Source organism: Cydia fagiglandana, chromosome 9 (assembly GCF_963556715.1).
Source record: "Cydia fagiglandana chromosome 9, ilCydFagi1.1, whole genome shotgun sequence".
NCBI lineage: Eukaryota > Metazoa > Arthropoda > Insecta > Lepidoptera > Tortricidae > Cydia > Cydia fagiglandana.
The window spans coordinates 12,254,454-12,272,320 of record NC_085940.1 but is presented as its reverse complement, the minus strand read 5'-3'; the positions used below and the strand labels follow the sequence as shown (position 1 = coordinate 12,272,320).

The following is a 17,867-nucleotide window of genomic DNA, read 5'->3' as shown; positions in this document are numbered from 1 at the left end:
TGGCGGCGGGCGGCGGTCAGGTGGTCACGTGGGGTGGGCGGACAAACACCGCCGCTGCTGGGTCAAAAAGGGTTTGAATAGCAACCGTGGAACCGAGTAGCAGGGACGCAGCAGTAGAAGTTCCCTAACAATATGGATCTACGATTTGACCTAATGTCTTGATCAGCCGAGAACTGTTTTTTTTTGTCAGAGGTGGAGGTAATCCTCATTGGATACTGCCGGCCTGGTATCCGGCAGCATGCCCGACTCGGCTGCGTTGGAGATTTTTCAGGTCAGGGTAGTGCACTATTGGTCGTTGAGGCGATGCTTGGGGGATTCTTATTTCTATAGTTCGTTTTTTTTAGCATTAGAAATAAGGTAAACAATCTTGATGTGTGCTTCGTCCGGTGGCTACAAATGCAAATCAGCAACATGCCTCGTCCCAAACATACCAAGGATGATATCCGCAACAGGCTTCGTCATTATGAAATCTAAGTTAAACAATATTTTTAACTGTCACGAATCGTCACGTCACGTCGTTAATTGAAAAACACATTTTAAAAATAAGTTACGGCAAATATGTAACAATTATGAATCTAATACGATCATTTATATTCTTCTGCTTTCATAAGTAATAGTTATGGATTTTTAAAAAGCGTTTTTCAATTAAAAGACATGTCAAGATCGCTTCCTATACCTTCTTTCAAGTTCTTTCTAAAGGCCCATTTACACGATACAAGATTCTTGAAAATTCAATTCAATAAAATTGAGGCAACAAAAAACTTGCACTATCTAAACATACGTGACATTCTTGTATTCAAGTAGCAACTTGAATTCAATACTGGCTTACATGTAAACGAAGCCTAGTGCAGTTAATTGAATACAAGAATTGCCAATCCATATTTTATTTTCGACATGGATTCCGTACGCGAAGGTGTGTTCCTTGTCGCTGCTATAGTAGCAACTGTGTTACGAGAAAAACATCAGCACTGCTAGATCCAGTTCCCATTGAATCCTTCACTTTCTTATTTTCAGCTAGATATTGCGTTCTTATGCTCTTAAGTTTCTTCATTATTTCTTTGGGGCCAACCCCAAATTCTATAGCAAAATCTACAAGGGCAGCTTCGCGAGCCTCACGGTTTTATAATTTTTATACTCTGTGTCCCACAAACATTGATGACTTCTATAAATTTCTATGAATTAATTTTCTCCGAACTACCTAATTTAAAATAATTTTTGCTCATTTTATCAGTTTTACCACGCATTCAATATTGAATGAAAATCTGCCAATGCAAATCGGTTCAATTCTTGCTTCAATATGGCTTCAATACATCATACTTGATTCAACTTGAAGTTTAGACCTGTCAAGACTTGCATGCAATTATTGCCGTTCAATAAATGTCTTTGGTGTAAACAAAATACGGTCAAGACTATTGCCCATCAAGAATTGTATACAATAATTGCATTCAAGATTTTGGTTATTGCTCATGTATAAACACTTTGATTCAATTCTTGAATTCAATTATTGCACGGCAAAACTTGAATACAATTATTGCCGATTCTTGTACAAGAATCTTGTATCGTGTAAATGGGCCTTAATGCTAAAAAAACGAACTACTTATAGCAATAAACGTCTGTTGACTATGATGTTGATCATAATGGACGTCTGAAGGACCCCATGTCACCTGCATTTGGAACTCCGGCTCCCAGCTAGCAATGTACAAATTGCAGAACATTCCCAAAAAGCGGAAACGTTCTCGAGAATGTTCTCAGAACATTCCTGCAACATGGAAATTATTGTTTAAACAAGAGAATATACTTGAAATAAAATTTAAATAGGCATAACTTAAAACTAAATGTTATTATGCATATATTACTGTCTATTACAGTTAGCTATTTTGTTGATGTGATAAATTTACCAATAAGTTGCTTAAATTCTCACTTTATATCAGAGAACATTTCGACTTTCGACAAATTTTTCCAAAATTTTTTTTTAGTTTCATTAGAATCTAGAGGCCTCTATCTCCCGCCATGCCAAATCTCAGCGCGCTCGGACCAACTTGAAAAAATTAAAAAAAAAAGTCGGCCATTTTGTTTTTTTTTTAATGCAGTTTGTTTTGTCTCGGGCCCTCTATGACATTTGGTCGAGCACCTATCACGCACCGTTTAAAAGTTGCCATACAAAATAAAAGTGGCCAGTTTTCCCGCAATTGTAGTATTTTTCCAAAAAAAATTTTTTCATAGGTATCTAGGGGACCCCGAGATTCCGTGACCAAAATTTCAGCGCGCTAGGACAAAATTCAAAATGTTTAAAAAAAAAGTCGGCCATATTGAAAAAAAATGGCGGCGTCAAAAACTGCCAGGGTCCCTCTATGACATTTGGTCGAGCACCCCCCACCTAAGTCTGACCGTTTGGCCGGGCCGTCATACATTTTTCTGACCGGAAGCGGACGACCACAAGTCGGAATTTTCTGGGGGTAAGGACTACACCTAAACTATCGTGAATATTCATGGTATAAACTACGATAAATAAATAAATTCTCGTTCTCGAGAACATTCTCAGAAGTTACCGAGAATTTCTCATGTGGAAAGTTTCGCAACTTTGGAAAGTTCTCGTGCGTGCATTGCTACTCCCAGCCATAGCTTGACTTTGAAGTTGCCAGTAAACTAATTTCTCCCGAAAGTTTGGATGTATACAACCGATTTCTATATTAATAAGAAGGAAAATAAATAGATTTAGCCCCAAAGAAAGTTAACTTTTTCACCACAGACTATTGTGTAGGTGATTGAACTGTGAAAAGGACTGTAACATGGAAAAATAAAGTAGTCATGACTAAAGAGAATGATATTTTATGAATGGCTACGTGCCCTGCGGCATGCGTAGATGACGATGCGGATTCCAACCAGTGCTTGGTATTACTTATAGTAATTTTAGCCTTTACCTTCCTTATGAATGAATGTTGTGTAATCGTCACTTAATGATGACTTTGATGACGATACCTGTAGTGGGTGTGGCAGTGATGGTTGACCTGTAACAATCATCATCATCTCAGCCACAAGACGTCCACTGCTGAACATAGACCTTCCCCTTGGACCTCCATTCGTACCAGTTGGAAGCGACCCGCATCCAGCGTCTTCCGGCGGCCTTAACAAGGTTGGCCGTCCATCTTGTGGGTGGACGTCCTACGCTGCGCTTGCTAGTCCGTGGTCTCCACTGAAGCACATTTCGACCCCATCGGTCATCTTCTCTGCGCGCAATGTGGCCTGCCCATTGCCACTTCAGCTTGCGGTGGGCTGTAACAATATTTCACATAAATTATCGTAGCCACAGGGATGTAGTAGCTATACTTATGTTGGAATAAGAAGTAGGTACTTAAGTACCTGCCTACTCGAATACGGCTCAACGAATGTGAATAAAATGTCACTGATGGGCAGCTGATGGGTCACGGTCAATAATTTACATAAGTATTTAAGTAAATTCCACCACAGTGAAACTACTGAGCCGATTTTGATGAATGTGCTGTGTGTTTATTATAATTCGACACAACTGAAAACCGCTTAGTATATTTATTTCCTCTGTTAGCTCTGCCGTGCAATAATTAAACAACAGTAAGTGCAAAAAGTGAGTTTCGAGAAAAACGCAAAAAACCCTTTCAAACCGTTTTTTTTGGTGGTCTCGATGATTATTTACAAATACTTGAATGTCAAAATATAGCATGTAATACATGAAATACGAATACGTGAACACTTTTTTATTTTATCAATTATTGAATAAATTATTTATATTTTTCAAAATTTTTCAGTTTTACTGTACCCTCGGAAAGAAGTAATAACACCATAAATGCAGAATAAAGTGCAGTAAAAAAGCGGATTACTGTAAACCACCCTCGTACACTAATAGCTGAATTGAATTGGTTGAATGAATTGCAAGCTAAAGTACAGTATTAATATCTATTTACTGTAATTTAGTTAGTATATATATATATTGATTGAGTTCTTCGAGATACCAATACGTTATGGTACAAATAAGGTATGTTATAAAATACACGAATGTATATTTAAAAAAAAAACACGGACGGAACGGAGGTCGCGGGTTCAAATCCCGGCTCGTACCAATGAGATTTTCGGAACTTATGTACGAAATATCATTTGATATTTACCACTAGCTTTTCGGTGAAGGAAAACATCGTGAGGAAACCATGCATACATCTACGAAGAAATTCAAAGGTGTATGTGAAGTCCCCAATCCGCATTGGGCTAGCGTGGGGACTATAGCCCAAGCCCTCTCGCGCATGAGAGGAGGCCTGTGCTCAGCAGTGGGACGTATATAGGCTGAAATGATGATGATGATGATGATATTTAAAAAAAATCACATCATTCATTAAAGTGCAGTGTATTACACATAAGAGATTAAAATAAATATGTGACGTTCCACGGGAAAAGGTACCTTATGAGGGTTTCTAGTTTCGGAGATATGAAATGTTTTGTAAAGAGGTGAAAAAATGCTCAATTTTTTTTTATTGTGTGATCTCAAACCTTAATGCGTAACGTTTGTTTACCTGTTTTTATTTTTGTTATAAGTTAGTTATAAGCCTAGTAACGTCGTCTCAGAGTTTAGTAAAAAGGTACCTTATGGAAAAAAGGTTGAAAATTTCCAAAAAAACTAGTCAATACGGGAAAAGAAGTTTGGTAGAGAACTGTATTAGCATTCTGCAAAACTAATTTGATAATTTCAGTTCTGGTTGGGGCGCCTAGCAAATATTATAACCGTACATCGACCGACATTATAAATCCAAGTAGCCTGCTATTATACTAAAGTTACTCTCGTCAAGTCTTTCTTAACTAGAATAATCTTCATTTGGTTTGGTCGCATGCAATAAATCAGCCATTGGTTTGCTGAAAAATGCCAATACCCGACGCATTACCTTATGGAATATCTAAGGTCATTGAACCTCAATGCCGCTTGTCTTCAATGGCAACCAAAATATATTATTGATAAGAAATAGACGATTTATAACATCTTTACCCCAAAATATTATTAGTTTATCCTAACTGTTCCATCATCATCATGCCTCATCATGTAACTTAACCACAAGGTACCTTTTCATTACATACAAATTATTGGTCCTTTTTAAGATTATTATGACGAAGAACCAATTAAATTTGTGGCAGTTTAATTTAAATTAATATTTTCTATTCATAAAAGATAAAAGCTTCAATGTGATTGATGTTTTGTAGTGATGTATTATTAGATTTATTTCCATAAGGTACCTTTTCGTAAATGTATGGAGCAAATACTGTTATTGTTATGTAAGTTTAAAGTGGCATAAGGGGTTAAATATAGTATTTAGTTGGGGTTTTAGGATTTATTTCATTTGAATGACAGAATATCTTTCATATGTGCTCAGAAAAATTGACTGTGTGTTACATTAAAAGTAAAAATATTCAATTTTCTGATTTTATATGAAAAAGTCAGAAAATACATTTTCACCTCTAAATCGGTATTGTTTTTTGCTTAAACTGTCTCTTAGTGTCGTTTTCTAATAGATAAAATTTAAATCTTGAGAGCTCATTGCAATCAATCGTGAAAATGAAATAAAACTTTATTTTCAAGAGACTGGTTAGTATACACATAAATCAGTCGATATCAAAGGTTTCTATTTGCATTACAGAACAAGTCGCAACATTTTTTTAATCTCAGATATATAAGGTATTATTATTTGTAGTCAACTATGTAACTTACTTCAGGAACATAGTTTTTTAGGCGGCTAAACTTAAAACTTCTCTATCGTAAAGTTGCTCATTTCACAACATTATTTTCAAAAAATCATATCTCTGTAACTACGCAACTTAGGAGGTTGATCTTTTGTGTTATCGATAGCTTATTTATTGTAGATTACTGGGGTATGCATCACTCCATACCCGCCATAAGGTACCTTTGACCGTGGGACGTCACATATCTCTTACTAAGTAGTTGGAATTAGTAGTAGTAACCTGTAGAGTATCATAAAATTCTGACTTTTTCCATGGCACTTAATCTTTGTAACCAATTCAATTAATACAATCTAACTTGTGACTATGTCACATACATATTCAATCAAAATAAGATCTTTATCTTTTGAGCGATTATTTTTACAAATAATAAGGGCCTCTACGTATTGGATCTATCGGCGCGATTCGGGAAATGATTTAGAGATTCAGTAGATATGAAATAGTAAAGATATGTGACGTTCCACGGCAAAAGGTACCATTGCCCGGCGCCCCCGGCTGAATATTGGAGCGGCGTTAATAATAGCGTAAGCGCCACGCCAGCCACCATAAGGTAAGTACCTTTTCCCGTGGAACTAGGGTTACCAGATGACAGGAATTTTCCTGACATGTCAGGAATTTTGGCCTTTTGTCAGGAATGGGGGCGGAACATGAACATGTCAGAAATTTTTTGAATTGATAGACTTTTTTTATAAAGTACCTTTTTATGGACTTAAATTAATACAAATAATAAATTTAATAAAACTTACATGAATAAAACGCGGCTATCGGCTCAATCGGGTGGCCATCGCTAACCCCCGGCCATATTTTTGACGACGACGGGGGTTAGCGATGGCCACCCATCGCTAACCCCCGTCGTCGTCAAAAATATGAATGTCAGGAAAAATATTCGCTAATCAGGAATTTTGTCAGGAAATTCTAAATTTGTATCTGGTAACCCTACGTGGAACGTAACATATCTTTACTATTTCATATCTAGTGAATCTCTAAATCATTTCCCAAATCGCGACGTATTAAATATCCCCACGCAAGTCTACAAAAGACCTGTATTAGGGCTACCGCCAATACCGAAAATCGTCAATTGCGGGCATTTTTCTCTGTCACTCTAATTACGCCTTCATTGAAGAGTAAAAGAGAAAGATCCCCGCAATTTGCGAATTTCGGTTTTCGCGGTAGCCGCCCGGGATTTACAGGCCCGTGAAATCCAAAATGGAGAAACAAAATAATAATAACGTGTCACAGCGGAGCCCGGGCTGAGCGGCAACATTGCATTCGGATGCCCGAGCGGAGCGGCAACATTGCATTCGGCCAGCTGGCGTCTTAATTCGCCGTCGCGCTCACTCACACGGCCAAATCGTGTACCTGACGCGCTCGGGCGAGGCCAACGCGCTATCGTGTGACATTCCTATCTAACTTCGCGTCAGTAGAGTATCGTCGCCCAAGGAAGGCACGCGTTGCTGTTTGCGATCCTCGTTAATAAATGTAAATGGAAGAAATACAAGCAACTTTTGTTCTGCCTGGGTTCACACCTGGACAGAAGAGACGCGCTCTAGAACAGTTAGCCGCGAATGTGTGCGTAAAACTGCGTCGCTTGGACGACGTGTACGAGATGAATTCCAATGGTAAATATTCTAATTACAATTAGTAGGTTTAGTAAGGAACACAAATGTATGGAACAGCATGTACTTTAGTCTCAGGCGATGTCGCTTGGCAGGATTGCTCCTTAGGTCAAACAAAGCTGATTTGCCCCGGTAGCCGGGAGATCGTACCATGCAGACCCCCCAAAAGGGGGGGGGGGGGGGTGAAAGGGTCGGCTCCCCAGGTTCAATCTATGCTATAATCCTTCCTAGTCTTAGCAACTAGGGCAAGTTATATATATATCATTTCCGTATATTTTAGGGAGGGGGGGAATTCATTTTCGAAATAATTATTATCCCTTTCCATACAAAAAAATAAATATTATGTACTTTTTTGTGACAAATTTGGATGTTACATTCACCGAACCGAAACCGAAATTATTATAATATTATATGTAAACATTTTTAATCTTTGACTTTGGGAATGTTCCATTTGTATGGAAATCGTTACCGCCACGCGCTATCAATTATTTTTTTATTACGAAAAAATGTATGAATGCCTACTATTAAGTGATATTTTTCTGAATAAAGAACATGGGCTACATCGTCAATTTTTTTAATGAGGGCAAATCGTGACACTGTGATTGTAACATCCAAAATTGTCATAAAAAATTACTTAACATTTTCATTATTTGTTCAAAAAATATGTGTTTTTGTATAGAAAGGTATAATAATTATTTGGAAATGAATTCCCTGTCCCTAAATTATACGAAAATGATATATAACTTGCCCTAGTTGTTAAGACTAGGAAGGAATATAGCATAGATTTGGCCTGGGGAGCCGAACCTTTCACCCCCCCCCCCTTTTTGGGGGTCTGCATGGTACGATCTCCCGGCTACCGGGGCAAATCAGCTTTGTTTGACCTAAGGAACAATCCTGCCAAGCGGCATCGCCTGAGACTAAAGTGCATGCTAAATGACCTTACTCAACCTACTATATTATAGATTGCACGAACAAAATCAAAGTCGAGCCAATCGTCAACGAGACTTCGAATACTGAAGATTTACTGGAGGACTACATTGACAAGGCAGAGGAATTCAACCAGGTATTCAATGAAGAATTAATAATTAAAGAAGAAGAATCTGACTCAGACTGCGACCCTTTGTTAGAAATCAAGAAAGAAAGAGAAGATTCTCCAATAACCGATTCAACGTTAGCCAGTTCGACTCTAAAAGGAAATGATCTGGAACCTAATAGTAATAATACTCCACTCCCTTACTTACAGGAGTGTAGAGAAGACCGTCCTAAGAGTGAGACATTAGTTCCCACGTTCCGCAACTTTCCCAGGACGGACATTAAAACATTCTTGCACGGACCTTGGACCAAGTACGATAACAAGATACAAAAAATTATTTTCACCAGAAAACAAGCTTTGTTAAAGCCTTCCACAAACAATCCTGCTCACTACTTTGAATATTTTATCGATGACGAGTACCTTAAAGATATTGTGGTAGCAACTAACCAACATGCGTTTAGGAAGATAAATTTTCAACGCGACTCTTGCTATTCGCGTGATTGGAAAGACGTTACGGTCGCAGAGTTTAAAATCTTTATAGGACTTCTTCTGCACACGGGGACTGCGAAATTTAAAAATGTTGTCGATTACTGGAGACCACATAGACTTTACAAGTCTTGCTTTCCAGAATATATGACCTCGCAAAGATTTGCAGCGATAATGTACTATTTGACCTATCCCGGTATAGAGGCTGAGAAGAGAATCAATCACCTTAAATTCAATCACCCAATGGCCGATCACTTTAACGAGGTAATGGATAATATCTATTATCCGGGACGAAATATGTCTGTCTGTATAAATGAGATCGAGATTGATTCTGGTGTCGTTCAAAATCTTCCCTTGAAAATAATATCTTTACATGAACCAGGCGGACCGATCGTGCGAATGATTATGGATACTCGACGTAATGTACCTCTTGATGTAGAAAATGTTACGTGCAAAATGTTGAAAGGCAAATTTGACGTTGGGCACGCGGTTTACGTGGACAGTGCGGCAACACTTATTATTCCTTCGTTTGCACAATACTTACTCCAACGCGGAACGTACTGTACTGGTATTATAGACGAGAGGCGATTTCTGATGCCAGAAGAATTAGCGAATGCGCGTCTAAAGCATAATGAAAGCATATCGTTATTTTACGATGGTTTACACGTAGGCAAACATGAATTTGAAGGCGTAGCTAAATCCTACGTAACTACTGAGTTCAAGAAAGAAAAAGGCAACCCGCTGAACCGAATGCCTGAACCATTAAGAGTATATAAAGAGGTTATGGCCGAAACATCCGATCCACACAACGACATGCTGAATTACTTGCCGTGTGAAATAAACAAATGGGTCTCAGCCAAAAAACTGTTTGTATACACTTTATTGTTGAGCATTTATAACGCTCATAAGCTATCTAATATGTTTTCGGGCACCAAATTAAACTACCATAATTATAGACTATTGCTCCTAGAACATCTTTTACCGGCAACTGCTCATAGCCCAGTCAAGCAGCACATGTTAGTCAAGATTCCTAAAACATCATACAGAATCAATAAAGATAGACATATCATACAGACGACCAGGCGAAACTGCAAAAACTGTACGAAAAATAATATTAGGGTTTCCACTACTTACCAGTGCAAGGGATGCGACAGTAACCCAGCTTTATGCTTTCCATGTTTCTTTAAACTTCATTCCTGTACTTTGATTGAATAAATTGTTTGTTGTAAAATTAATTTTCTCATTCCGCCCCTTACTTAATTTAACGATGAGGCGTCGAGCGAAATTGTGCTAAGCTTAAGGCCCCTGTACACAATAAGCCAGCGTGGGCCAGTCCGGGGACGCATATATGCGTCAGAGGGAGCAAGTGATATTGCTATCTCATTCTACCGTATGGCTGCGTCCCTTGGACTGGCCGGCGCTGGCCCATTGTCCCATTGTGCACAAGGGCCTTTAGGATTCCAATAAAAACTAAAAGGCCCTATACAACTTTCTGAAACTGAATTTAACCGATGACAGGGACGCAGCAATGTAAGTACAGAAAGAAGATGAGTGAGAAGAAAGATACCTTCATCGTGCCTCATGTATTTCGGATTTCGGCCGTTTGAAGCGTCTCTTTCGTCAGTTAATAAATTTAGGTAAGTGTCACGAGCTCTAAAGTACCTATAAGTACGTCCCATTTCCATTGTCTTTAATGATCACTAAACTATTGACTTTTTATTTATTTTAGAGTCCAAGTCGTCCCGCCACGCAATCCTTTTCGGTCTGCCTGCACTATCTATGGTGTTCCGTGGGAATCATTCTACTTCTACCCGAAATCATGGGAAAAACCAAAAACCAGGGGAGACTTCCACACATGGGGACACTATACTAATGACACTTAAGCTTTTATAGCTTTTTTTAAGCTTTTCCAGCTCAATAACCTCTTGATCGAGTCTGCTCAAAATTATTTCACTATCTAACTAACTATCTAACTACATGTACGTTCACCCAATTTCATTTAAATTAGAACAAATTTACTTAAGTAAATTATTGTGTATCAAACTATCCTCGGATAGTTCAGCTCTGCTGTGTGTTCCAAGTTGAAACTAAGAACTTCACTTCGCTTCGCTCGCTAGTTCGATAAGAATTTCACTTCGCTTCGCTCGCTCGTTCGATAAGAACTTCGCTTCGCTCGCTCGTTCGATAAGAACTTTACTTCGCTTCGCTCGCTCGTTCAATAAGAACTTAGGGGCAACTGCAAAAACCGAAATTCGCAAATTGCAGGGATTTTTCTCTGTCACTCTAATTACGCCGTCATTGGAGTAAAAGAGAAAGATCTCCGCAATTTGCGAACTTCGATTTGCACGGTTATAGGCGTTATAGCCCTTCACTTCGCATCGCTCGCTCGTTCGATTATGATAAAAAGGCATATCGCAATATAGTCATCCACCGAATATTAAGCATAATATCATTAAATTAGGGCTCATTTTACATTGAGACAATAGGTATCCTTAACTTTTTGCGGTAAGTTTAAAAAAAAATTGTGAGTTATACTTGGTCAAGCAGATCTTGTCAGTAGAAAAAGGCGGCAAATTTGAAAAATGTAGGCGCGAAGGGTTATCGCCTTATAGAAAATTTGAATTTCGCGCCTTTTTCTACTGACAAGATTTGTGGTCTATAATAAGAAAGCAGAACAGCAGTATCACCTTCGCGTGTTAGTATTAGCGCCGATACCCGATGTATCTTTCTAAAATCCGAAGGTCATTCTGAGATTTAGAGTTAAGCCACGAAAAGTCTGCAGCGATTTTAATAGCCCTCGCAGTGCCAGTGTTATTTATACGTCATAATTTCATAGAAGTTTAACGTTTAAAATAATACTTGCACTTCTGGGCTATCAAATCCGCTGCAGACTTTTCTTGGTCTGACTCTAACGCCTAACGAACTGTATTGTATTCAATAATATTGAATGGGAATGTTATTTAACTCCCATTGGCACATAACATTTTTATTCTCAAATTGTATAGAAGCATTTTTATTTGTATCTCAAACAGCTAGTGCTAGAGCTGTCATCTTGACATTGACAATATTGACATATGACACTGACAGTTCGGTCAGAAGTCGCAGATCTTCATTTGTTTATTAGTCACAGACCACGTTTTAGTGTTTTCTTTCTAATTACTTCTACGATGGTGAACGTTAGTGAATCTGCTGTTGAGAGTATCGGCAAGGTTCTCAACAATGCTTCGCGGCCCATGAAAGAGCGCTTTCGGGCGCTATTTACACTCAGAAATATTGGCGGTGAGTCGGCGATAGAGTGTATTAGCCAGTGCTTCGGGGATGAATCGGTGCTGTTAAAACACGAGCTGGCCTACTGTTTAGGCCAAATGCAGGATAAAAGGGCTATACCGATTCTAAGGAGCGTTTTGGAGGATAAAAATCAAGATCCCATAGTACGCCATGAGGCTGGTGAGTTTATTCTTATCATTAGTTCTATTGCACGTACATGATAAGTTATGATAAGCTAGGTATATGAGGCATGTCTACAAAGTTAAATAACATTATCTATAATCCACAAAGTATTAACAGTTGAAAACATTGCTTTGAGAAAAGTTCAACACTTGAAAATTTGAGTTTAACTATGAGCACCTTTCTATTTAACATAAGGTTTACTCGGGTATTTCCGAATGTCGAAAACTGTCGGATAATTCCGAAATGAGACTTTTATTATGATGGAATTAAGGGTGATTTTCATCTGAATTTCGGAATTATCCGACATTCGGTATTACCCGAATACACCTTACATCAGTTTTTTGGGGGCAATTTGGCTTGATGTTTAAACAGTGCGAGGACAAGTGAAACTTACTATTAACCTGTTGTCTACCCCGGCCAGGGATCTCTGATCAATTAGCAGGTGAAAAGCAGCTTTAATTTCATAAAAACTTCGACTGGGGTACAAAAAGGCCGGAGAACTCCGTCCGTAACAAATGCATGGTACAGAATAATAGACGGAGATCTCCAGCCGGGGTAGATTGAGGGGTGCTTTTTTTTGACAGTTTGGTAGACAACAGGTTAAGTAGATGTTAATACTAGTGATGTACCGACTATTGATTTGGCCGACTAGCCGACTAATCGGCGCTCGAATGGCCGATTAGTCGGCCGACTAGTCGGCTAGTCGGCCAGATAATTAGTTTCGTATAAGTTCAGATAAAAAACATTAGTTTTGCTCCTTTGGTTGCGCTATTCATCATAATTTAGCTTTGCTAAAAGGTGTTCTCTACAGGTTCAAAGACCTATCACAAGAATCCTCGTTCAATTTCTGTCTTTAGTTCTTTTATTTTGCGATCCTGAGCAGACCGTCAGTACAGGAGGTATTTCCAAGGCTCTATTTCCCGTACGTAGTCGCCAGTTAAGAGCCAACAGGAGTGGTCATTTCTCCATACAAACGTACTCCTCGTTTTCCTCCGTGGTTTTTGAAGCTAGAGCAATGATTTTTTGAACACAGATTAATATTGTCAATATCTGTGTCGGACCGTTTTGCTTTTTTTGATATTTTTGTTTTTTAAGGCGCTAGACCCCTTCAAAAATGGCCAAAATGGCCTAATTGACTATGCCGCAATGAGAGGCGTGGCATTCAAAACTGATATCAATTAGCCAAAAAAACAAAACGGTCCGACACAGATAATTTCATAATCATTTAGATTTCCAAATTTGGTTACGATTGGTTAAGTTTTGGAGGAGGAAACAGAAGTACGAAACCTCGATTTTTGAGATTTTTACGCAGGATTTTTCGCCTTGTCCTTATCGCACTACTTTTAGGTGCCGCGCAACGTGCCCTGACTAAGTCTCTAAATTTTGCAATAACATTCATAGTTCCTCATGGCTCCACCATTAAAAAAAACAAAACCTGAATAATAATAAAAAAAATAACTATCGAACTTGCACATTAAATTACACGAGAATCAATTGAGATCGACCTGTAGAGGAAAACACCAGCCCACCAACATATGATAACGATCAAACGGTCAATTATATGAACAAAAGTTTTCGTATGCAACCTGAATAGGTATTTTAGTAAAATAAATATAAAACATATGGTAAATATTGACTGTTGATTTCTTTTTTTTTGTTTTTCTTTCACTAATAAAGTGCCGACTAATCGGCCATTTTTGCCGACTAGTCGCCGACTAGTCGCCGACTACAAATGTGGCCGGATAGTCGGCTTTCCCGACTAGTCGGCGACTAGTCGGTACATCCCTAGTTAATACATACAACATCACCATTATGTATTATTTACAGCTGCATTCAGAATCAATGAAAACAGTTTGCAGGTAGATAATGAAAGATCCAACATTCTTAATTAATTAATATTGTTTGGTTCATGGAGGAGTCACACTTTGTTTTATGATTTAGAAATTCCTTTGTATCAACATCAATATCAAGTCAATATTTAATTAATCGCTAGTATTAGCCCATTTTTGCCCCTATCAGACAAGGGGAATCATGATAAACTCTTATTTAAACATATGTCAATCTATGATTTCAGGTGAAGCTTTGGGTGCAATTGGTGATCCAAATCTTCGTGAGCTGCTTGAGAAGTACCAACATGACCCAGCAATCGAAGTAGCGGAGACATGCCAAATAGCCCTACAAAGACTAGACTGGGTCGCAAATGATACCCAGAAAGAGAACTTATCAAAGAGCTTATATGCATCGGTAGACCCAGCTCCGCCCAGCACAGAGAGTGACATTTCTAAGTTAAGTCAGACACTGATGGATGAAACTAAACCTCTATTTGAGAGGTACAGGGCTATGTTTAGCCTTAGAAATATTGGGACTACAGAAAGCATAAAAGCTTTGGGTGAAGGTAAGCCATTCGTTTTGAACAATGCTTCCTTTACTGTTAAGTGTATATCGTCAGGTGACAAGCAAAAGTCACTAAGTACTATCATAAAATTAAAGTAACAATGCACTTTATTACACTTGTAACACGGTTTATTGTCCAATAATTTCAATGGTGTTAGTGACTTTTGCTTGTCACCCGACGATATGTGCTACTATACCTAGTTTTTTTTTACTATGAAGCACTGTCCATAGCAAATAGTATGGAACAATTGGAACAGTTTGTTGTTTGCATAGAAAATGCACAATAGTTAAAAGAATAGACTTTGTAGATCCTATTTTGGTGGTATAATCTATGGTAATGAAATTATAATAGCAGGGTAAACTTATTGAAACTTTTTAGTCAGTAATTTTAGAATATGCATGCGTGTAGTGATGTCACTACAGTCTGTCGTGATAAATATGTAGTTAAAATTGAACTGAAAATGACAACAATGCATCTGGGCCCACCTAGCCTTAAGAACTTTATTTTGTTATCTGCTATGAAACAACAATTATATTCTATTTATACAAATATGCAAGCACAACGGTATTGAATACTCTACTCAGTAGTACTCAGACTGGATCCAGCAGTCTAGAATAAAATCCCAGAAACACCTATTTTCTAAAAAGCCATTCAGCACTATAAAATAAAACATCTCTCTGGTGGAAATGTCTAATAGTACTTTTATCTGCCTTTCAGGTTTCAAAGCCAGCAGTGCCCTGTTCCGTCACGAGGTAGCTTTCGTTTTTGGCCAGATGCAGGATGAGCGAAGTGTGCCGTTCCTGGTCAAAACCCTGGAGGACACGAATGAGCATGAGATGGTCCGCCATGAGGCTGCAGAGGCTATGGGATCCATTGCCACTGAAGAGTGCACTGAGGTTCTGAAAAGGTATTGTGGAGACACTAAATTATGTTGAAACACTCAATATAAACTTTCAATTAATTATATTTTTAGAATTTAAGAAATAAGAAAGAATAATGCCAAGGAATGGAATTCCTTGCCGGCGTCTATATTTCCGTGTTCTTATAACCCGGCAACCTTCAAATCAAGAGTGAACAGGCACCTTCTGGGCGAGCTCGCTCCATCGTAGGCCACGTCTACGCCTCGGCTAGTCTGTGGCCATGAGTAAGCCCATTCATAATAAAAAAAAAAAAAAGAATAACAGTTTTATGTATGTGACATAGTGTGCCAGGTGTCCAAAATGATCTGCACTACTATTCTTTTATTCTCTTAACAAAGTTGTGCCCACATGATTTTGAACATCTCGCCTGGTTAGCTACTCTACTTCTGCTGTTTACTATACCTACTTTGAGCTACTAAATGTAAATACCTCACACCTAGAGTAAACTAACAGAATTTACTGAAAATATCAAACTACATAAATACACGTGTTATGCGCTACACGTTCAAACGAGATAATTTCATAAATTTATACACACCGTAAAAATGACTTTTTTGTGACTGGGACAAGGCTCAAAGCCACAATTCACTAATCGCCAGCTTCATCATTGCAGGTATTTAAGTGACCCGAGGCCCGTGGTCCGAGAGAGCTGTGAGGTGGCCCTAGACATGTCGGAATACGAGAATAGCCCCGAGTTCCAATACGCCAACACCTTGCTCGCCGTACAAGTGTGAGGAGCGTGGCTATAACTGCGAACTACGTTCGTTAGTTCGCCTTTTTGCCTCTCGCTCTTGCATATTCGAGTGATATATAGTTCGTTTTTATTAGCATTAGAAAGAAGGTAAGCGATCTTGACATGTCTTTAAATTGAAAACGCTTTTTATAAATCAGTAACTAATGCTTATGAAAGCAGAAGAATATAAATGACCGCATTAGATTCATAATGGATACATATTTGCCGTGACTTATTTTTAAAACGTGTTTTTCAATTAAAAGACACATCAATGGGTCATCCATTAATTACATCACACGTTTAGGGGGAGGGAGGGGGTCAATAAAATGTGACATATTGTGACATGGGGGAGGGGGAGACACAAACTTTGAGACACAGACGTCACTTTAACTTCATCAGTAACCGAAAATTTATTTAAATTATTTTATTCGCTGTACATTTAAATAACAAGTTTTTAAAACGATAATCGTTTTTATTCGTTTAATTTTCTTTCCTAAGCAGTTTTGGGTTGTAAAATTACTAATATTTATATCGTCAAAAATATTTTGATAAAATATTAGTAATACTTAGGTACTTACTTAATTCGATTTGACGATATCGTAGAAAAAGTGTGACGTCACATTAGGGGGGAGGGGTTTGCCAAGTGTGACAAGGGGAGGGGTCAAAAAACCTAGAAATTCGTGTGACGTAATTAATGTGTGACATAATAAATTAATAAATTAATGACCCCCAAGATTGTTTACCTTATTTCTAATGCTAAAAAAAAACGAACTATAGAGAGGCAAATAGACGATTCGATTTGCGCGGTTCGCATTAGAGCTATTTTATGGACCAATCTAAATTTTCGTGATAAATGGCAGAATGATTTGTAGGTACGGTAAGGTTTTGCTTGGGCTCCTCCTCCTGTCGGAAACCGGTATTGCTCGAAGCTGGCGCCATCTGTAAAATACTTCGCTGACCAACCCCATTGTCAGTTAAAAATGGACTATGCAAGATCGGTTAAATGTCAATTTTGGCGAATTTATGGCGAAATATGTCCCAATGGTGTCAGCGTCAGGACCACGATAGCTAACAAGTGTTACTCCAAGTTTTAGTACCTTTTTTGAACTATTTGTTACCCGACATCAAAAAAGATTGTACCTATGTAATTTGTACCATGGTCCTGTCATCCTGACGCTCACGCAGTGGTCTAGAACTAGTTAAATTATATTTTTTCTTTATTGAAAGTAATTATGATGTTAGATATTACCATTTGTTATTTTAGATATTCAGCATTATCTATTCATTTTCTTTATATCCACTCACATGCTTTTGGCAACTGCAGTTGCCAGCTGTCAAGCTGTCACCCTTATTTTATCATAATAATAAAAGTCACTGAAAAATATCAATCATGTGAGTGGATATAGATAAGGTTCACCTTTTGTAATACACGTACATGACTGAATAAGTATTAATTTGAAGTTGAGAACATTGAATTTTGTAT

General features: G+C 38.1%; 2 protein-coding genes across 2 annotated transcripts; both read left to right on the top strand.

Annotated features, from left to right (window-relative positions):
- The first annotated feature begins 7,196 nt into the window (after positions 1-7,196).
- On the top strand, positions 7,197-10,121 carry LOC134667659 (uncharacterized). The gene is made up of 2 exons (XM_063525081.1): positions 7,197-7,370; positions 8,330-10,121. The coding sequence occupies exons 1-2, from the start codon at positions 7,235-7,237 to the stop codon at positions 10,099-10,101; spliced, it is 1,908 nt and encodes a 635-aa protein (XP_063381151.1). The 5' UTR covers positions 7,197-7,234; the 3' UTR covers positions 10,102-10,121.
- Positions 10,122-11,960: 1,839 nt separating this feature from the next.
- Positions 11,961-16,687, top strand: LOC134667658 (deoxyhypusine hydroxylase). Its single transcript, XM_063525080.1, has 4 exons — positions 11,961-12,333; positions 14,411-14,731; positions 15,449-15,638; positions 16,265-16,687. The coding sequence occupies exons 1-4, from the start codon at positions 11,961-11,963 to the stop codon at positions 16,383-16,385; spliced, it is 1,005 nt and encodes a 334-aa protein (XP_063381150.1). The 3' UTR covers positions 16,386-16,687.
- Positions 16,688-17,867: the final 1,180 nt, after the last annotated feature.

What these genes read in the sequence shown, in the direction of transcription:
- LOC134667659 (XM_063525081.1), top strand. Translation starts at nt 7,235, where the DNA reads ATGGAAGAAATACAAGCAACTTTTGTTCTGCCTGGGTTCACACCTGGA. An exon ending in GTACGAGATGAATTCCAATG is followed by an intron (nt 7,371 to 8,329) that starts GTAAATATTCTA and finishes ACTATATTATAG; the next exon opens with ATTGCACGAACAAAATCAAA.
- LOC134667658 (XM_063525080.1), top strand. Translation starts at nt 11,961, where the DNA reads ATGACACTGACAGTTCGGTCAGAAGTCGCAGATCTTCATTTGTTTATT. An exon ending in CATAGTACGCCATGAGGCTG is followed by an intron (nt 12,334 to 14,410) that starts GTGAGTTTATTC and finishes CTATGATTTCAG; the next exon opens with GTGAAGCTTTGGGTGCAATT. An exon ending in TGCACTGAGGTTCTGAAAAG is followed by an intron (nt 15,639 to 16,264) that starts GTATTGTGGAGA and finishes TCATCATTGCAG; the next exon opens with GTATTTAAGTGACCCGAGGC.